The sequence below is a fragment of the Macaca nemestrina genome, chromosome 9 (genome assembly GCF_043159975.1).
Source record: "Macaca nemestrina isolate mMacNem1 chromosome 9, mMacNem.hap1, whole genome shotgun sequence".
Classification (NCBI taxonomy): Eukaryota; Metazoa; Chordata; class Mammalia; order Primates; family Cercopithecidae; genus Macaca; species Macaca nemestrina.
The window spans coordinates 116581761-116604106 of NC_092133.1; the positions used below are offsets into that span (position 1 = coordinate 116581761).

A 22346-nucleotide genomic window follows, 5' to 3' on the forward strand; every position below is an offset into this window, starting at 1 on the left:
AAAATGTTAATACTAACAAAAAATAGAAGAAAATCAACGGAAGACAACTGCCAAGGTTATGGCAAGAGAGAACGAAGGACTAAACCTAGGAAATGATAAGAAACCAGAAAGGAGGGATAAAAGATAAAGACGCCTAGGGATAAAAAGGGATAAAAAGCTAAAGATGCCAGATTAGAAGGGTACTCTAAGATTTTACATCTTCCAGAATTATTTTACTTACTACGAAGCAGAAGTGTCAGTTATTAGAAGCTCTTCAAAAATGAAATCTAAGCTTTTGTTAAAGCCCTTGATTTTAAAGTCATCCAACCTTCCCTCGTGTTAACTTCTGAAGTATAAGACTATCCTAATTGACCTGTTTGCATGAATAAAATCAAAGAAATAGCCATCAGGTATCTAAATTATAGAAAAATCTTATGACTTTCTATAGGTTGTGATTATTGCTGGTAGAGGTATGTTTTGTCCATAGAGTTTTTGCAAAATATAATGGCCGCCTGGTAGTTTCCAAACCCACTGTCATTAATTATATTTGAAGGATTAACTCTCCCTTACTGGTTTTGTTTTCTTGTGTTTACCATAAAACCAGCATCACAAAATCAAAGTAAAACAGAAGAGTCAAATTCTAGATTTATCCACCTAACATCTTGACTATATTTACTTACTTGGAACGTAGGTAACAATACTAGTAAGACTCTTAAAGACTACCTATAAAATTTTTCTTTTCTCCCAACATACTCAGTTAACCATAATTTAAGAAAAGATACATAATATCTACATGTGGTCACCACAGAAAATATTACTACAAAAACTTAAGTTAACATTACCTTGTAGACTAGTTGTAATAATATCATAATAATACAATAATGATGATATTGGGTATTATTTACTGAACACATGGCAATGTGCAGACACAAAGTCAGAGGTTTTTCTCTCATAATTGCTAATCCTTAAAAGGCCTTTGTTATTAACAGTACTTCATCAGGAGAGGCAGAGAATTGGTGGCATGGTGTGAAGCAACAAATTTTAATACAGGTTCAGGGTATACATCAGATCTTAGACAGGGGTATCCCGGTAGCCCAAAAAGTATTCTAAATTCTATGTATGTCTTTTTCTAGGCAGAGAGTCCATTTCTCTATTAGACTTTGAAAGGGGGAAGAGAGTTCATTTCTCTATTAGATATTGAGAGGAACTGACAATCTCAAAATAATTAAGAAGCCCTTTTTTTTTTTTTTTTTTTTTTAAGAGACAGGGTCTCACTCTGTCACCCAGGCTGGAATGCAGTAGCACAACTGCAGCTCACTAATCCTCCCACCTTAGACCCCCAAGTAACTGGCACGACAGGTGTGCATCACCACAGCTGGCTTATTTTTTTATTTTTATTTTTTTAGAGGCATGGTCTCGTTATGTTGCCCAAGCTGGTCTCGAACTCCTGGCCTCAAGAGATCCTCCTGTCTCAGCCTCCTGAGTAGCTAGGATTACAGAAAGAGCCACTGCACCTGGCAAAAGCACCATTCTTATAGTATTGTATATTTACACACTCATATTTTCAAAGTTAAAAGAGCAAAATGTTTCCCATGCAGAAGTAGAGATGGAAGGAGTAACTATCGCCATGGCACCTAGATGCGACCAAATTTATAATAAACAGTGTGATTATGACTAATCTGCATTTTTTAAATTTACAAATGAAATTCACCAAAAAAAAAACAAAATGGGAAGGCAAGGGGCATAGGAGGGACAGCAATTTAGATAATAGGTCTCTCTAATCCCTTTCAGTTCTCAATATGTTCTGCTACTCTTTCCCTCACCAGGCCTAGCCACAGAATCCTAGTCTTATACATTTAGGGTCTGAGAGGTTTCTATTCCAACCCCCTCACTTTTGAAATGAAGGCCTACAGCATTCAAGTATTACACACAAGGTCACACAAGTGGCAGCCCCAGTTTCATAATCGTGATCTCCTAACTACTATCACATACCCTTTAGACTCTCACACTATGAAATACACTAGAAAGTAATCCACTAATTCGGATTAAACATATCCTTTGTTTTCCCCCAACAACACAAGTGCTATCTCACTTCCACTAGCTCCAGCTCTGTAATGAAACAGAAACCAACTTGGTTAAAACAATCCTTTAAGATCATATCCATGACAAACGTTTTTGTACTAATTCACTTTAAAAGGCAGAGACTTCTATTTTGGTAGAGTCATTTATTCTCATCTTATCCAGAAACATAAGTGTTCAAGATTGCTTTCCATAGCATATCACATAGGCAAATAATGTATATCCAGCTAGACAAATAAGACAACTTTCTCACTATATGTAATCCTTTCACGAAAGAAACAAAGTGTCAAAATCTTGCTGGGAGCAGTTGATAATCCATTGCCACGTATTGAGGAAAAAGTTTAAAACAGATTAGGCCCATGGTAAATGTGTTTCCGTGACATGAACTAGGGAGACTGATAAATCCACTTAACAGGCCTTACTCTACAAGGAGAACCTTGGTTGGGTGTCATGGCTCGTGTCTGTAATCCCAGCAATTTAGGAGTATGAGGCAGGAAGTTGGCTTGAGCCCGTGTGCTTGAGACCAGCCTGGGCAACATAGGAAAATCCCATCTATGAAAAAAATTTTAGAAGTAGGGCCGGTTGTGGTGGCTCATGCCTATGTTCCTAGCACTTTGGGAGGTCAAGGCTGGAGAATCTGTTGAGCTCAGGAGTTCGAGACCAGCCTGGGCAACACAGTGAGTCCTCCTCTCTATAAAAAATAAAAAACACTAGTCAGGCATGGTGACTTGTGCCTATAGTCCAGCTACTCAGAAGGCTGAGGTGGGAGGATCACTTGAGCCCAGGAGATTGAGACTGCAGTGAGCTATGATCATGCCACTGCACTCCAGTCTGGGTGACAGAACAAGACCCTGTCTCAAAAAAACAGTTGGTAGAGCAGAGGCGTTTTGTTTATATACTCCAGTTAACCTTCCAGAAAATTTTAACACGCCCTAACTTGTCATCCATGCAATACATTTAGAAAAAGTGCTAACAGACCATGTATTGGGTTGAACTACATGAAATGACAACCATTCTTGACTTCAAAAACACTAATTTCATATGACTGAACTTAAATGAGAACCATGTCTCAAGGAAAAAAGGAGAAAAGAAAAAGAAAGATCACAAGGCTATGAAATTCCTATTAAGACAATGTTTACATTAACTTTTTAACCCTCAAATATGCATGTGCAATAATAGATGATCATGTAAATAATTTTACTCATCCCTTTTACACACACACACAAATCATGCTGGTTTGCTAATTCATAGTATTTCATTATTCTATTCCTTGGTATGTGCAAATCCTTCATTCCAGTAGACACAGAGTACATTACATGAGGAACACTATGAAAACGTGTTGTCAAACTGGTGGCTCATGCCAGTAATCCTAGCACTTTGGGAGGCCGAGGTGGGCGGATCACAAGGTCAAGATCGAGACCATAGCCTGGCCAACATGGTGAAAATCCATCTCTACGAAAAGTACAAAAGTTAACTAGGCATAATGGTGCCCGCCTGTAGTCCAAGCTACTGGGGAGGCCTATAGTCCAGAATCGCTTGAACCCAGGAGGCGGAGGCTGCAGTGACCCGAGATGGCGCCACTGCACTCCAGCCTGGCAATAGAGCGAGACTCCGTCTCAATAAATAAATAAATAAATAATATCAGAATATATTACATAAGTTCTCACATTCTGAAGAAGCTTTTAAAAAGTAAGACTTTACGAAGTGACTTTTACAAGTTATTTGAGGAGAGCTTTCATTCTAGCTTGTAGAATGAAGGCTACTTCAATTTATGAAATATAAAAAATCATTTGAAAGATATGTGTATCAGAAGGTATAGCTAAAATATGAAACTGATTACAGCCCCCGGAGTGTAAATGCGGTTTAAGGATCAGGACGGCCTTGAACATAACCTACTCATAATCAGATGGCAAGAATGACATCACCTGGAGAACTCTGTTCCAAGACCTGGATGAAATCACAACCCTCTAGCAACATCCACCTAGATCCAAGTCTTACCTTATACTCAACTCCACTGTCAATATTATTTTCCCCAAGGAAAAAAGTCAAAAATGAAAAGACAACACTAATCTTCTGTCTCCATAGGATGTGGGAAAATGAGAAATAACAACTACATTTTATTTTCAAAGGTGACCCACGGCTGAAGCACTCGGACCTTAGACTAAAGCGAAATTTTCCAGCAGTCACAAGATCCAGGAGTTCTTCCACAGCCGACTAATAAAAAAGTAAAAGAAGCGACATTAAGCTGCGCCCAAACAGGCCAGGAATGGGACCTAAGGCGTCACGAAACTTCCCGAGGACATTATGTATTTAGAGAAGGCCCCACAGAAACCCTCAAGTGGGAAAGTTATGTCTCCCGGGTCTCGGGGTGACAGGCAACCTGAACCCCGAAGAGTTGGAGGCAAGGCGCCCCCCGGCCAGATTCGGGCCCAAACCAGCCCGCCACGCCCTGAGCTCCGCGCAGCAAACCGGCCGGCGGAGCGGCGGCCCTTGGAATGGTGTTTTCTCCGCGCCACAGGAGGGAGAGCGACTCAGAGAACTTGGGCCTGGCAGAGGCCGGGAACCAACCGCGCGGGTGGGGCGAGGGGAGGAGAAGCCGCGGGAGAGCGCAGCCCAGAGGCCGAGGAGGGCGCAAGTGGAGCCGGCCCGAGCCCGGCCCGCGCCCGCCGCCGCAGTTTACAGTTCCAGTCGCGGCCCAGGAGACAGCAGCCACCGGGACAGAAAGAGCCCAGTCACCCTCGTCACGACCCGCACGCCCGCCTCACCTGGACTTGCCCACCCCACTCTCGCCGATGATGAGGATCTTCAGGGTCGTCAGCACGTCCTCGTCCATCCTGACCCCGCTCCGCTCCGACCCCAGCTGGCGGCCCCGGTGCGCCTCTCAGCCCTTCAGCAGAGTGAGCTGCTGCGCATGCGCATCGCTCCACGGCTGCCACCTTCCTTTCACACCGGGTGTTCAGGCTGCCGAAGCCCTGGACGCCCCAGTTCCGCCTTGAGGTAGCTCCACGGCTGCGCAACCCAGAATCCCCGGCGTTTTTCCGGACTGCGTGTTCCTCCCCTGCGCAAGCGCAGGTGGGGAGAGCTGTGTGTGACTTCGTTGGCTTCTTCATGAGGTCTAGCTCCGCCCCAACCTCAACTTAACCCTCCTGTCGAGTCAGTGGGAGGACTGTCAGGAGAGTATCAAGCTGTTTTATTTCAGCAGCTGCTCATAACTGCGGTGGTTAAAGCACTGTGCTTGAAGCAGATTATCTTAAATTTAGGTCTACCTCTACCTTATAACTGCCTGTCATACTACCCGGCTTTCTGAGCTTTTCTTCATCTCTGAGAGACACAGTAACACTTCTTAGAACATCTGCTTCTTATTGTTATGAAGGTTAAATGAGTTAACTTGTGAAGACATTTTTTTTTTTTTTTTTTTTTTGAGACGGAGTCTCGGTCTGTCGCCCAGGCTGGAGTGCAGTGGCCGGATCTCAGCTCACTGCAAGCTCGGCCTCCCGGGTTCACGCCATTCTCCTGCCTCAGCCTCCCGAGTAGCTGGGACTACAGGCGCCTGCCACCTCGCCCGGCTAGGTTTTTTTTTGTATTTTTTAGTAGAGACGGAGTTTCACCGTGTTAGCCAGGATGGTCTCGATCTCCTGACCTCGTGATCCACCCATCTCAGCCTCCCAAAGTGCTGGGATTACAGGCTTGAGCCACCGTGCCCGGCGTGAAGACATATTGTTAACCAAAGCGCTCTATAAAAGGTGTGATCAGGTATTAACTTGCTGGCTTCCCCTCTGTTAGAGTGGAGAGCACCCTCCACACCCTAATTCATCTTGAAATGGAGGCCTAGACTTCAGGTAGGTCAAGTGCATTACTTCTGGCGGTGCAACTTCAAGCCAACTCTTCTCATAAGAACTGCTACACCCACACTGCAGGAAATGTATGTCTACACCTTGCCTCCTGCATTAAGTTGTAAATCTTAGTGAAGACACCAAACCTCATTCATAATACTTAGCACAGTGCCTGTTACATGGCAGGCACTCAATAAACCTCAGTTCTCTTGTCTGATTTCCTTGTACCTGCAGCTAATGTCATATACAATAGATATTTGATTAAAGACTACATATAAATAAAATTTCAAATGTTAAATTAATTTGTTAAATAGCTGGAAAAGCCCTTTCAAAAGATATCCAAATGGCTTCACCTCCTTCAGGTCTTTGCTCAACTGTTGCATTCTTAAAGAGGCCTTCCCTGTCCATTCTACTGAAATATGCAAATCCCTCCAGCATTCTCTAGACCTCTTTACATTGTTTTTTCTGCATAGGACTTAACCACTCTCTGATACACTATATATTTTACTACTTTATTAGAAGTCTCATGAAGGCAAGGATTTTTTGTTTTGTCTACTGGTATGTCTTCAGTGTCTAGAGTACTTCCTGGCACATAATGTGTGCTAAATAAATGTATCCTGAATGAATTAATCGAATCAATGTTGTAGCGTCCATTCCTAACCTTAGAGAATAATGTCAATGAAACAACCTCCCCTTCTCATCAAATAGCCCTTGAAATTTCAGTCAAGTCTATCTAGCTTACTTTTCATCACGACAAAAAGACCTTATTTATGAGGTTCACAGTATTGTCAAGCTCTCCTGCCGTGGGGTCCCCAGATCCCTAGAAATTCCTGAAAACCTTTCAGGGGGGTTGCAAGATCAAACTATTTTCATAGTTAATATTTTTTATGCACATTCTCTAATGATAATATAATGGAGTTTTCCAGAGGCTATATACTAATAACATGTAATAGCAAAACAGATTGAAGGCAGAACAAGATATGTGAACTTAATGGTTTTCTATTATATTAAGCCAGATATTAAAGGGATTTCCTAAAATGTAAAACATTGCCACTGTTCTCAATTTTTTTGTTTTGGTTATTTTCATAAATATTTCTATTAACTGGTAATAGGTTTATTATTGTTTTTACATAAATTAACATGTTTAAAATTTTCTCAGTTTTAATTTCTAGTAGGATAAATAAGAGATGTAATCTCTTTGGGGTTCTTATAATCAAAAGCTCTTTCAGGTCTTCAATAGTTTGTAAGATATACAATAATTTGTACAACCAAAAAGTTTGAGAACCATTGCACGGTACTATTCACACCAAGATAAATACAAAAACAAAAACTTAATCAATAAATCCAGGGCGATCTCTTGCAACCTGTAATACTGTTGACAGACTTTGGCAATATCATTTTCTCTTGGATTTCCTCCATCTTTTGGCCATTTTCTCTCTTTCTTTTACTTTTCTTTTTTTCTTTTTTTCTTTTTTCTTTTTTCTTTTTCTTTTCTTTTTCTTTTTTTTTTTTTTAACAGATGGGATAGTGCTATGCTGCCCAGGGTGGTCTCTAACTTCTGGGGTCAAGAAGTAACCCTCCTATCTCAGCCTTTGAGTAGCTGGAACGGCAGGCAGGCATCACCACGCCTAACTAATTTTTTAAAAAGTTTTTTAGAGATGGGGTCTTGCTATGTTGCTGGTCTCAAACTGCTGGCCTCAAGCAATCCCCCTGCCTCAGCCTCCTGAATTACTGGAATTACAGGCATGCACCACCTCTTGGCTATTTCTCAGTTTGTGTTTTTTTTCTGTAATCTTCTTGCTCATTTTTTAAACAATTTTGTCTTTAGGATTTTAGCCTGGTTTTATCTTCTTGCTCTACTTACACTGTCCCCGGTTGCCTTCTTGGCTTCTTCATCCCCAAATGTATATCTCTGGCTGAGATTTTTCTCCTGAGGTTCAGGCCAACATACACAACTGCCAAGACATCCCTACATGGGGGCTGGCAATAAACAGATGTATGTAAAAGACATAAGGAATAATTGTCCCATGCTTAGTGAAGGAGAGGGAAAAAAAGGGAAAGAAAAACATCAAACATTTCTCCAAATGTTTCAAGCCTCAGCACTACCAATCCAAGAGAAAACCCAAGATAGAAACAAGAAGGAATATGAGCTTCGTTTCAGCCATAGTGAATTTTATGTAAAGGTGAACCTTGAAGGCAAAATTTTTCAGAACTCTTTTAGAGCAGTGGTTCCAAGATTCAGGGCAGATAGCAAGACACTAAAAAAATGAACCAAGGAGATGGCATTCCTAACCAACAATTTGGCCTAGGTATTCTGTTCTATATGGTATTATCCTTACCTCCCTGGAAAACAGCCAAATCCTTTCTTAGGTTTCAGACATACCTGACTGCCCTTTCCCCTGTGGATCCATCTTCTAGTATTAATTATTTTTACCATACTCCAAATATATGATCACCTCATAAAGAAATGTCTATGGCAATATTCTTAAGACCTGAAGTTTGGGATGAGCAATGAGCAAGCCCAGTACATAGGAAGAAATTGAAATGGCGATACCACTTGGAGATGTGATGGAGAAGGCCCATCACATGTTGCTGTCAGTAACATTCCTACAGCGGGCAGCCCCAGAGATAGACAACAGATGACAGATAAAAACAGATTCAGGCCATTGACTTTTCTCCACCCTTAGTAATCGCATCAGTAATGAAGAGAAGAGAAATGCTGCTTGGAGAACTCACATTCTGTGAACAGGTACCAGCATGAGCACTGTGACTCATGGCTTATGTAGGACTGCTTGGGTCCAAGTGTAACAGGCGTCTGTGGCTGCAATTTAGGAGTTTAGTGAGCGAAGTCATACAGCATTGCCACCTCCGCCCCCAGCTCCATTGTCCCTGGCTGAGCTAAGGTTCCAAAACTACCCTCACCCTCTCCAGGCACTGCTTCTCCTTGCCTCGGTTGGTATGCACAGGAGCTTTGGTATGCAGTCACGGAAGAGTTTACCTTTTGTTGTTGTTGTTGTTGTTGTTGTTGTTAGAGATAGGGTCTCACTATGTTTCCCAGGCTGGACTCTAAACTCCTGGGCTCAAAAGATCCTCTTTTCTTAGCCACCCAAGTGGTTGGGACTTCAGGCACATTCCACCATACCTGGTTTAAAGAGGAGTTCATTTCATTGTTTAATTATTTGGGTGAAGACTTGGGGATTAGAGAGAGGGGTTAGAAGTAAAGTCTGTGGAAGAGGTAGCTGAAATGTCATTTTGACCACTTGGGTGGGGTTTTAGCCCTGTGATTAGAAGGGTCAGGGTCAAAAGCTGGAGTAGCTGCTTTAGGCTTGCAGGCTGACACAAGCAGCGCTGTCTGAGGGTCCATGGGACAGGATAGCTGGGGCTGAGAAGAAGGTCATTGCACTGTTTTTTCCATTTGACCCCAGACCCTTTTCCAACTTTCTCTGTTACAATCTGTATAATATCACCTTCTACCAAGGAACTTATTTTACAGCAGAAGTGTGGCTGTGGGTTCAGGCATGCCCTTGGACTTCACTGGTGTTATCACCAGACCCCACCTCAGGAAGCAGCTACTATGATAGACAATGGGATGGTCCAATGCCCACTCAGTTAAAGTGCCAGCAGGGAGATAATATTCTGTCAGGTTGCACTGCTGCTCTACAGGATGTAGTAAAAACTTTAAACTTGCAACCTACAAATGATGCTGTTTTCCTAGTAAAATTCAGAGTCGATGAGGAGTATCTGACCTCCTGGGTCTATATTACATGTTCCTCTTATGTGACTCCCCAAGCTGACCCCAGCACTCAGTGGGCTATGGTAACACTATCTTCTGCCTTTGCTTCCTCAGATCTAGGGTGGAAAAGGCTGCCTACCGAAGTTAATCTCTAGGTTCCTCTTTTCCTGGTGCCCTAACCTGACCATGCTGCTGTAAACAGTCTTTTGGTTATACTCCATACTCTCTTGAGACATCTGAGTTAGATTTTGTTTCATGCTGGGACCCTGACTAACCATTCTGTTCATTTACTCATTGACCTGAGCACCCAAAGCTCACTTCCTTGGAAGAATTAAGAGACAGCATCTTCGGCACAAACAGTGTTTTCAGGAAAGTTACCATCAACAATGATGATGAAACTGTTTTTTTTTTTTTTTTTTTGAGACAGTCTCACTCTATTGCCCAGGCTGGAGTGCAGTGGCGCGATCTCGGCTTACTGCAAGCTCTGCCTCCGGGTTCACGCCATTTCCCTGCCTCAGCCTCCCGAGTAGCTGGGACTACAGGCATCCACCACTATGCCCGGCTAATTTTTTGTATTTTTAGTAGAGACGGGGTTTCACCATGTTAGCCAGGATGGTCTTGATCTCCTGACCTCATGATCTGCCCACCTCAGCCTCCCAAAGTGCTGGGATTACAGGCGTAAGCCACCACGCCTGGCCGATGAAACGTTTTGAAGAGGCAGTTTTCTCGCTATGTTCCCAGGCTGGGGTGCAGTGGCTCTTCACAGGAATGATCATAAAGCACTGCAGCCTCTAATTCCTGGGCTCAAAGGATCCTCCCGCCTTAGCCTCCCCAGGAGCTGGGACTATAGGTGCATGCCACCATGCCCAGCTATGATTATGCAACTTTAAGAGGCTTTGTGGGCAAGAGACATCAATCCATGATAGCATGAGCAGGAGGAAAAGATGGCAGAGTCAATATGATAAAAGCCTGGGATCCACATAAATAGTCAACTGATCTTTGACAAGGGGGCAAAGGCGATACAATGGATAGGAAATAATCTTCTCAACAAATGGTGCTGGAAAAACTGGAGAGTCACATGTGAAAAAATGCATCTAGAAACAGACCTTACACTTTTCACAAAAACTAACTCAAAATGGATTACGGACCTAATGTGTGACACAGAACTATAAAGCTCCTAGAAGATGTCATAGGAGAAAATCTAGATAACCTTGAGTATGGCAATGACTTTTTAGATACAACACTGAAGACGTTTCATGATCCGTGAAAGAAACTGACAAGCTGGACATAATTAAAACTTTAAAAATTTTCTCTGAGAAAGACAATGTTAAAAGAATCAGAAGACAAGTTACAGACTAGGAGAAAATATTTGTAAAAGATGCCTCTGCCAAAAGACTGCTATCCAAAATGTACAAAGAAACCTTAAAACTCAATAATATGAAAACTAACAATCTAACCAAAAACTGGACCAAAGACCTTAAGAGATACCTCACCAAAAAAGATGCACAGATGGCAAATACGTTTATGAAAAGATGCTCTAAATCATATGTCATTGGGGAAATAAAAATTAAGAAAACAATGAGATACCACTACACACCTATTAGGATGGCCAACATCCAGAACACTGACAACACCAAATGCTGAGTAGGATATGGAGCAACAGGAACTCTGATTCATTGCTGGTGGAAATGCAAAATGGCAGAGCAACTTTGGAAGTCAGTTTGATGGTTCCTTATACTACTACATTTACAGACTCTTACCAGGCAATTCAGCAAATGTGCTCCTTGGTATTTACCCAAAGAAGTTAAAATGTATGTCCACACAAAAACCTGCCCTCCTATGTTTGTAGCAGTTTTATTCACAATTGCCAAAACTTGGAAGCAAGTCAAAATGGAAAAAACAGTGCAATGACCTTCTTCTCAGCCCCAGCTATCCTGTCCCATGGACCCTCAGACAGCGCTGCTTGTGTCAGCCTGCAAGGATATCAGCCTGCCAAGATATCCTTCAGTAGGAAAATGGATATATTAACTGTGTTCGAGCCAGAGAATGGAATATCATTCAGCATGGAAAAGAAATGAACTAACAAGTCATGAAAAGACATGGAGGAAACTTAAATGCATGTTACTCAGTGAAAGAAGCCAATCTGAAAAGTCTGCATATTATATAATCCCAACTATATTACATTCTGGAAAAGATACAACTATAGACACAGTAAAAAGATCAGTGGTTGGTAGAAGTTAGTAGGGAGGAAGGGATGAATAGGCATAGAATAAAGGATTTTTTTAGGTCGGCGAAACTACTTTCCATGATACTATAATAGTGGATACATACCATATACATTTATTCAAACCCATAAAATGTACAACAGCAAGAGTAAGCCCTAATATATACTGTGGTCTTTGGGTGATAATGATGTGTCAATGTAACTCCATAAATTATAACAAATATAACACTCTGATGGGGAAGGATTTCTTTTTTTTTTTTTTTTTTTTTTTTTGAGACAGAGTCTCGCTCTATTGCCCAGGCTGGAGTACAGTGGCACAATCTCGGCTCACTGCAAACTCTGCCTCCCCGGTTCACGCCATTCTCCCACCTCAGCCTCCTGAGTAGCTGGGACTGCAGGCACCCACCACCACGCCTGGCTAATTTTTTTTTTTTTTTTTTTTTTTGTATTATTAGTAGAGACGGGGTTTCATCATGTTAGCCAGGATGGTCTCAATCTCCTGACCTTGTGGTCCACTCACCTCAGCCTCCCAAAATGCTAGGATTACAGGGGTGAGTCACTGCTCCTGGCCTACTGTCTATTGTCTTTGTCTAATTTTGGTATTTTATGCTGACCTCATAAAATTGGTTGGGAAGGCTTTTCTTCACTATTTTCTAAAAGAGATTTTGGAAAATTGACCTAAATTCAAACTTAACTCTTCCTTAAGTGTTTGTAAAATTTACCAGTGAAAGCATCTGGGCCTGGTGCTTTATGTTTTGGAAGGTTATTTGTTACTGATTTAATTTCTTTAGAAGTTGCATGGAATTGGTTTTATTCCTTCTTTATATGTTTGGTAGAATTTACCGGCAAAACTATTTGAGCCTGGAGATTTCTTTTTCAGGAAATTTTCAACGGAGAATTAATGATTTACAATAGTCACAGGACTATTAAATTATCTATTTTATTTTGGTCAGTTTGGGGAGTTTGTGTTTTTTAGAAATTACTCCGGTTCAACTAAGCTGTCAAATTTATGTGAGGGAAGTTGTTTATTATCTTTTTAAAGTATGCAGGGTTATATAGTGATTTCCCCTATTTCTTTCCTGATATTGGTAATTTGGACTTCACATTTTTTGTGTGTGTCACTCCTGCTAGAGATTTATCCAATTTATTGATCTTTTCAAAGAACCAACTTTTAGTTTTATTGACTTTTCTCATTTTTCTGTTTTCAATTTCATTGATATTCTTACCTTTCTTATTTCCTTCTTACTGCTTGATTTTTGTTCTTGTTCCTCCAGTTTTACATAAGGAAGTTTGGTTATTGATTTGAGATCTTTCTTCTAATAAAGTATTTAATGGCAGAAAATTTCCACTAAACACTGATTTAGCTGCATCCTACAAATTTAAATATGATATATTTTCATTTATTTCATAGATTCCTGTAACTTCCCCCTCTTCCGTTATGGCTGTCTTGTACATTACATCTACATTCATTGAAATCCTCACCAGACATTGTAACCACCCAGTGGGTTCACCTTGCCCACTGCCTAGACAGAGCCAATTTATCAAGACAGGGGAATTGCAAGAGAGAAAGAGTAATTCACACAGAGCCAGCTGTGCAGGAGACTAGAGTTTTATTATTAATCAAATCAGTCTCCCCAAGCAGCACTCAGCGATCAGAGATTTTAAGGACAACTTAGTTGGTAGGGGGAAGCCAGTGAGCCAGGAGTGCTGATTGGTGTATCAATCTGGGTGGTGCCAGCTGATCCAACAAGTGCAGGGTCTGCAAAATATCTCAAGCACTGATCTTAGGAGCAGTTTAGGGAGGGTCAGAGTCTTGCAGCCTCCAGCTGCATGACTCCTAAACCATAATTTCTAATCTTGTGGTTAATTGGTTAGTCCTGCAAAGGCAGTATAGTCCCTAGGCAAGAAGAAGGTTTGTTTTGGGAAAGGGCTGTTATCCACTTTGTTTTAAACTATAAACTTTAAACTAAGTTCCCCCAAAGTTAGTTCAGCCTATGCCCAGAAAGGAACAAGGATAGTTTAAAGGTTAGAACCAAGAGATTAGGTTAGATTAGCTCTGTTTCACTGTCTCAGTCATAATTTTGCAAGGGAAGTTTCAACATTGTTAAAATTTTTGCTTTCAAACATATTTAAAGGACTAAAGAAAAAATAATAGCCCATTATATATGCCCATATACCTATCATTTCTGTTGGTTGTTCTTAATTAATAGTTTTCCAAGTATACTTAATCTAAGAATGTCTTCCACTTTTATTCCTGAAACATATTATTTTTTACCAGACATACAATTACGAATTAACAGTTATTTTCTTTCATCACTTGAAAACTGTCTCACTTTTTTCTGGCCCCTATGGTTTCTGAGGAGAACTCCACAGTCATTTGCATCATTCTCTCTGTATAAGTAATGAGCTATTTGTGTCTGATGGCTTTCAAGACTTTTTATTTGTCTTTAGTTCATGGTTACATGTGTCTTGGAGTGGGTTTCCTTGGTTTTATCCTATTCAAGATTTGCTGATTTTCTTAAATCCGTAGGTTTATGTTGTCTGCCAAATTTCAGGATTTTTAGCCAATTTTTTAAATAGTTTTGTTGGCACCACTTTTTCTTCTCTCTTTCTGGTGACATAAAGGTTAAATCTTTCGTTATTGTCGCACAGGTCCCTGAGTCCATGTGGGTGTTTTCATATCTTTTTCTCTGTTACTCAGAGAAATGATCTAATGATCATTTCTATTGAAATTTGTTCACATATACTGGGTCTTTCCTCTGACATCTCTATTTTGCCATTAAGCCCATACAGTGAGTTGTTTTTGTTTTTGTTTTTTTTAGTTTAAATTACTGTGTTTTTCAGTTCTAAATTTCTATTCAGTTTTTATGGCTGGAATACAGTAGCTATTCACAGGCATGAGTATCGCACACTACAGCCTCAAACTCCTGGGTCCAAGCAATCCTCCTGCCTCAGCCTCCAGGGTAGCTGAGACTACAGGCATCTGCCACCATACCTAGCAATAATTTCTGTTAAATAAAAACTGTAGGAGGTCACTTTTTTGAACTAAGCTCTTGCTCTAGGCCCCAAAAGACCAGACTAAAAATCAAAATGGAGTCATCCATGCTACAGTTTCATGTCACCAAACCCAAACTAAGTTGTTACCTGACCTTCAGAGAAATCGCAAGAGACATAACAGCAATCTTCAGTCTAACCTTCAATCCCTATGATAATGAAGCTTCCTCTACTTAAATCCTTACACAAAAGAAGTAGCCTAAGAAATCTCGACAGTGTTTTCGTGGACAATATCTGTGTCCATAAAGTGGCTGTGCTAATTTATGTTCCCACTAACAGTAAGAGTTCCCTTTTCTTCACCACATCCTTGCTAGTTTCCCTTTTCTCCACATCTTTGCCAGTATCTGGGTTTTGTTGTCGCTGGTTTTTTGTTTGTTTGTTTGTTTTGTTTTGGGGTGTGTGTGTGTGTGTGTGTGTGTGTGTGTGTGTGTCTTAAGAGCCATTTAACTGGGGTAAGATAATATCTCATTGTAGTTTTGATTTACATTTCCCTAATGATTTGTGATGTTGAGCATTTTTTCATGTACCTGTTGGTCATTTGTATGCCTGCTTTTGAGAAATATCATTCATGTCTTTTTCCCACTTGCTTATTTTATTTTTTACTATTGAGTTGAGTTCCTTGTACATTATTGATATTAGTCCCTCGTGGGATGAGTAGTTTGTGAATATTTTCTTCCATTCAACAGGTTGTCTCTTCACTCCGTTGATTGTTTCCTTTGCTGTGCAGAAACTTTTTAGTTTAATATTGTCCTATTTGTTTATTTTTGGTTTTTTGCCTGTGCTTTTGAGGTCCTAGCCATAATATCTTTCCCTACACCAGTGTCCTGCATTATTTCTCCCGTGTTTTCTTCTAGCAGCTTTATAGTTTTGGGTCTTGCATTAGTCTTTAATTCATCTTGAGTTGATTTATGTATATAGTGAGAGATGGGTCCAGTTTCATTCCTCTGCCTATGGATATACAATTTTCCAAACACCATTTATTGAAAAGGGTGTCTTTTCCATAATGTATGTTCTTGGCACTTATATTAAAAATCAGTTTGGCTGTAAATACATGGATTTATTTCTTGGTTCTCCATTTTGTTCCATTGGTCTAACTGTCTGTTTTTATACCAATACCATGCTGTTTTGGTTACTATAACCTTATAATATATTTTGAAGTCAGGTAGTGTGCTTTTAGCTTTGTTCTTTTTGCTCAAGAAAGTTTTGATTATTCACGCTCCTTTTTGGCTTCACATGAACTTTAAGATTTTTTTTTATTTCTGTGAAAAATGATATTGGTATTTTGATAGGGAATGCATTGAATCTGTAAATTGCTACAGAATAAAATAAAATAAAATAAACATACATTATGGAAAAGACATCCTCTTCAATAAGTGGTGCTAGGAAAATTGTACATCCATATGCAGAGGAATGAAACTGGACCCATCTCTCACCATATACAAAAATCAACTCAAGATGGATCCCATGAGCATGGGATGTCTTGTCTGTGTCCTCTCAAATTTCCGTCATCAGTGTTTTGCAGTTTGTCTTTAGATCTCTTTCACTGCCTTGGTTAAATTTATTCCTAAATATTTTATTTTGCTTTGTTTTGTTTTATTCTGTAGCTATTGGAAATGAGATTGTTTTCTTGATTGCTTTCTTAGTTCATAATTGGTGTGTAGAAATGCTACTGATTTGTATATGTTGATTTTTTAACCTGTACCTTTAGTGAATTTTTTTTTAATCAGATATCAGAGTTTTTGAGTGGAAAAATTAAAACTTGAACTTCTTTATGCTCCTGCAATCCCACTACTGGGTATTTATTCAGAGGAAAAGAAATCAGTATATCAAAGGGATGCCTTCACTCTTGTATTTACTGCAGCACTATTCACAATAGCAAAGATACAGAATCAACTTAAGTGTCCATTGACAGATAAATGAATAAAGAAACATGGTACATGTACACGATAGAATACTACCAGCCATAAAAAAGAATGAAATCCTGTCATTTTCAGCAGCATGGATGGAACCGGAGGTCATCACGTTAAGTGAAATACACCAGGCACAGAAAGACAAATATCGAATGTTCTCACCCATATGTGAGAGCTAAAAAAGTTGATCCCAAGGAGGCAGAGTAGAACGATAGATACCAGAGGCAGGGAAGGCTATGTGCTGGGAGTAAGGGAATGAACACAGATTGGTTAATGGAACAAACATACATTTAAATAGAAGGAATAAGGTCTAATGATTGATAGTGGAGTAGGGTGAGTATAGTTAACAACGTATCATATATTTCAAAATAGCTAGAAGAGACAATTTGAAATGTTCTCAAAATATAGAAATGATAATTATTCAAAATTATGGACACCTGAAATATCCTGATTCGATTATCACACATTCTATGCATGTAACAAAATATTACATATACCCAATAAATACATGTGAATATTATATATCAATAAAAAAATTAAAACACACAAAGTAGCCTGAAGTAAACTGATATTAACTAATCAGTTATTTTTCTATTGTTCTTTCTCCCTGTCCCAGCCTTACAAGAAAAAGAATAGCTTTGAAATAACTAATATGCTTTTTGTTCTTTGCTTCTGCTTTCTGCATCTCTTCTCTGTCTATAAAGTCAACCTCTTCTGCTCAGCTCATCAGAGCATTTATTCTATTTTATGGAATGAAGTTTTGCCCTATTCTACAATTGCAATGAAGCTAATTGAAATATTTAAACTTGTCCTACTTTTGTTCTTTGATATTTCAAAATCTGCATCATCTCAGTACTGGAATCTGCTTATTGTCTTTTTGAGTTGTCCCTGATTCTTTGTAAACTGAATAATTTTGGATTATATTCTGAACAGTTTACATGTTATATTATGAGACTTTGAATCTTATTTAAATCCTATGTAGAATGTTTACATTTTGTTTAAGCAAGGAGCTTACCTGATTGGGTTCAGGAAACAAATTTCAACCTACCTTCTTCAATTTTCAACAATATTGCATGGCTATTGGATCTATCCAATGTATGCACTACCCAATGGCCATTTTGGCATAAGAGCAGTCATCTTTGGTATGCTGAATAGGATCAGACCCAATTTTGTGATCTTGGTAATTTGTCCAGGATAGTTACCCCTACCATGCCATGAATGTTCATAACTGAGCCCATGTCCATGGTCATGATAGAGGCAGGAGGCAGACAAATCCATGGCAGGCAGAGGCAGGTCCCAGTGAAACCCTACCTTCAAGTCAAAGACAGTCCCGTGTAAATCCTTGCACTGGATTGAGAACCTCTCTTCCCATTTGGTGTGCTTTCCTCGGATTGATTCCCACCCTTCACCTATTTTACATATACCAACCCTTTCCTAATTGGTTTTCTGAACTGTTGTGCCCACCTTTGAGTGGTGCCTTTGTTTTAGCCTTATTTTTTGCATACTCACAAACCAATCAGCACGCATTCCCCATTCTGAGCCCATAAAAGCCCCAGATCCAGTCACACTGAGAGACCGCCAAACTTCAGGTGAAGGATCACCCTCACATCCCCCATCTTCTGAGAGCTGTTCCATTGCTCAGTAAAATTCTTCTCCACCCTTCTCACCCTTCGATTGTCAGAGTAGCCTCATTCTTCTTGGACATGGGACAAGAACTCAGTACCCAACAAATACAGGTACAAAGAAGGCTGTAATACTGTGGCCTTCTGCCCTCTGCCATCAACCCAATTATATTGTCAAAGGAGTATCCATTTAGAAATAGACTGCCTCTCCCTCCACCAAACGAACAATGAGCCAGCCCAGCACCATATCAAAATCTCTTGCCCTACTGTTCTCATGTGAGAGTACTCATGGCAAGTATGCCTATAGCTCCAGTGCACCAGTAGGTGTTGGCAAATACACACTATGGAAAGTCTAGGCCCCTACCTAACTCTCCTACCTACAGCACTTGGAGAGTCAGAGCTTCTCTACTCACAGTGTCAACTGGCTGGAATCTGATCTATGAATCAGGCCAGCTGGCTAGAATCTGCTTCCAGCCTCATTCCTGCCAGCCCCATTGCCTGGGGGCTGTGTCCTGTTCTTTTTCTCTAGTTTTGGGATAATTCTTAGAACAACCTGGCTCTGTGTCTAATACTCCCACTGCTACTGTTCCAAAGCATGCTTGTGTCTTTGTCTTTTAGATTAGGTTCTTCTTGCTGATAAAGTGAACTGAATCTGTCCATGTCTGTTAGTTTTGATCTTTTGTTGATAGGACAATTCTCTCACTTTCTATTTACTATAATTTTTGTATCTGCTTTTTATTTTAATGCATTGACTACCATTTTAGAAAAAATAAAATAATAGTGACAATAACATGCATCACTTTTTTTCTTATTTCTAATTCTAGTGGGAATATCTGTAGAGCTTCACCTATGGTTTGTCATTTCTCATAACTTATTAATGTAATGTATTATGTTGGATCTTGTAATGGATTTTGTTGTATTATTTTATCCTAAGATTTATCTTGATTCATCTTGGTAAGTTATTCCTTTATATACTGTTCAATTACATTTTCTGACATTTCATTTATGAATTTGCATATGTAGGCATATTCCCAAGTGACACAAATTCATGTTTCCCTTTAACTTACTGTCACTTAGATATGGGAGAGCATAGCAGGCACTGTTCTAAGATAATCATTGATATAGTGTACACGCAATTCTTTGGGGAAGACTAGATATCTACTGTTTCTTATTACCCCAAATCTGTTTCTCCTGGTTCAGTTAACACACTCGTATTTTCCTTGAGAAACCTCTCGCTTAATGTCCTTTGAAAGAAGCTGATCTCCTATCTCACCAATTCCAGAGGGTGCCCATTAAAAAGGTCCAGCCTATCAGCTCAGTCCACGCATGAAAATGATGTAATTCAAGGATGGGTACATTACTCAATGGGGTGAAATTCTAGGACTCTTGCAGAAACTTTGAAAAAAGAGAAGTCCATTTTGCAAGAGATGCCAACAGGTTAAGATAGGGCCCTAGAGGTATTAGGAGCCCTCTAGCTACTGAGAATGAAAAACCTAAAAGAGAATAGCACCCAGAGCAAAGAAAGTAACTCCAAAAGCTGGAGACAGCTCCTGGTACCACCACAGGATCCTCTGGATTGAGTCAGACTCACAGCCAGATACTCATAGATCTTTCTGTGACAGGAGCTAGTTTCCTTTTTTAAAGAAAATTATGAAATATTTTAAACATATACATCTATAGGGAATAATAAGAATAACCAGTTTTATCAAATGTATTAAGCATCAAACATTATGTTATTAACATGAAGCACTAAACATTAAAGACAATTTCAAGAACCCCCTGTGTGCTCCTCCCTGATACAATCTATTATTTTCCTCTCACCCAGAGGAAAATATGATATGATATGAAAATTGATATGGTTTGGCTGTGTCCTCATTCAAATCTCAACTTGAATTGTATCTCCCAGAATTCCAAAGTGTCATGGAGGGGACCCAGGGGGAGGTAATTGAATCATGGGGTCAAGTCTTTCCCATGTTATTCTCATAACAGTGAATAAGTCTCACAAGATCTGACGGGTTTATCAGGGGTTTCCACTTTTTCTTCTCCCTCATTTTCTCTTGCTGTCACGATGGCAGCCTCTCGCCATGATTCTGAGGTCTCCCCAGCCATGTAGAGCTGGAAGTCCAATTAAACCTCTTTTTCTTCTCAGTCTTGGGTATGTCTTCAGCGTGAAAATGGACTAATACAATAATTACTGTCATAAATTCAGTGTTTGTCATGCCTATACATGATGTTATATTTTTACCTACTTATTTATGCATCCTCAAACTTAACAGAATTTAATATTTTATTATTTTATCAAATTATACAAATACTTCTGCAATTTGCCTTTTTCATCCAGGGGGTTTAACTATGTTTTGGGGGTTTAACTATGTTGAGAGATGTAGCTGTAGTTCATTTAAAGTGCTGTATTCTATGGCTGTAATAAAAAAGTAAAAAAAAATAGTAGATGTTGGCATGGATGCGGTGAACAGGGAACACTTCTACACTGCTGGTGGGAATGTAAACTAGTACAACCACTATGGAAATCAGTGTGGAGATTCCTTAAAGAACTAAAAGTAGAACTACCATTTGATCCAGCAATCTCACTACTGGGTATCCACACAGAGGAAAAGAAATTATACGAAAAAGATACTTGCACACACATGTTTATAGCAGGACAATTTGCAATTGCAAAAATGTGGAACCAACCCAAGTGCCCATCAATCAACTAGTGGATAAGGAAACTGTGGCATATATATATATGATGGAATACTACTCAGCCATAAAAATGAATGAATTAATGGCATTTGCAGTGACCTGGATAAGATTGGAAACTATTATTCCAAGTGGAGTAACTCAGGAATGGAAAATCAAACATCGTATGTTCTCACTCATAAGTGGGAGCTAAGCTATGAGGGTGTAAAGCCTTAAGAATGACTTTGGGGACTCAGGGGGAAAGAGTGGGAAGGGGTTGAGGAATAAAAGACTACAAGTAGGGTGCAATGTATACTGCTCAGGTGATGGGCACACCAAAATCTCACAAATCACCGCTAAAGAACTTACTCATGTAACCAAACACCACTTGTTCCCCAATAACATATGGGAAATTTAAAAATACAAAAATAAAAATAATAAAAATAAAGTGTTGTATTCTATATTCCAGAAAGCTATGTATTCATCAGTTCTTTCACTCTCTGGTGTTTCTGTAGGTTATCAAAATATGCAACCCCAAAATATATCACTTTGGCATATGGATTATTTTGAGCTGAAAGTATTTGAGATCCAATAGATGCAGAAAGAATCCTTCCCAGAGCTAAAAGCAGAAGCTTTTCAGAAATGAAGATTGCCATAAGTCCCCTTTCCTGGAGAAGTTTTATCGCCATGAAGAAGATCGAAAGTGGGTGTCAAGTCGGACCTTCACAAACAAATCCTGTTCCATTTGCTTCCCCCATATATTTACCTTCCCATAATTTTCAGACCTTGAAAGCCTAAAGCCTCTTCCTTTGTTTTCTCCATAAATTTATTGCCCTTTGTTAAGATGTTATATAACCCCAGATTCTAACCACCCCTTTGAATTACTTATCACTGGGTTTCTCTTGCGTGTTTGCATGCTGCATATGGTAATAAACTATGTTTTCCTCTTGGTCATCTGTCTTTCATCAGTCTAATTCACAGGTCCCCTGTTAGAGAATGTAGGAAGATAAAGAAAATTAAGGTTTTCTTCCTCCCCTACATTTCCAATGTGTTGACAGTATACTCTCTTATCCTTTAAGCCAGATTACATTTGGGTTCCCCTTACTTGCCAACCAAAGAGTGCTGACCGGCCCATTCAGAAAATCTCTAAAAACTCCCAATATTACTCTCCCTTCAAGGAGCCTAAAATCCCTGACATTAGAGTCAATCCTGGCTGAGGCACTGTATTTGGAAAAC

At 39.7% G+C, this 22346-nt stretch overlaps 1 protein-coding gene and 1 long non-coding RNA gene across 6 annotated transcripts in view; one reads left to right on the forward strand and one right to left on the reverse strand.

Moving 5' to 3' along the window:
• The window catches only part of LOC105479989 (RAB18, member RAS oncogene family), a 37446-nt gene extending 32416 nt beyond the window's left edge, over positions 1 to 5030 (reverse strand). For 2 of the 5 annotated variants that reach the window (XM_011738369.2, XM_011738366.2), the window contains exon 1: positions 4824 to 5023. In XM_011738369.2, the coding sequence (XP_011736671.1) occupies positions 4824 to 4891 (68 nt within the window). In that variant the 5' untranslated portion in view covers positions 4892 to 5023. Of the gene's footprint in view, positions 1 to 4823 lie in introns of all 5 variants that reach the window. The other 3 variants (XM_011738365.2, XM_011738367.2, XM_011738368.2) reach the window with 3 other exon arrangements.
• A 478-nt stretch (positions 5031 to 5508) lies between these two features.
• LOC139356390 (uncharacterized) lies at positions 5509 to 22062 on the forward strand. Its single transcript, XR_011608185.1, has 2 exons — positions 5509 to 5897; positions 21626 to 22062. It is a non-coding gene; the product is annotated as an uncharacterized lncRNA (long non-coding RNA).
• Positions 22063 to 22346: the final 284 nt, after the last annotated feature.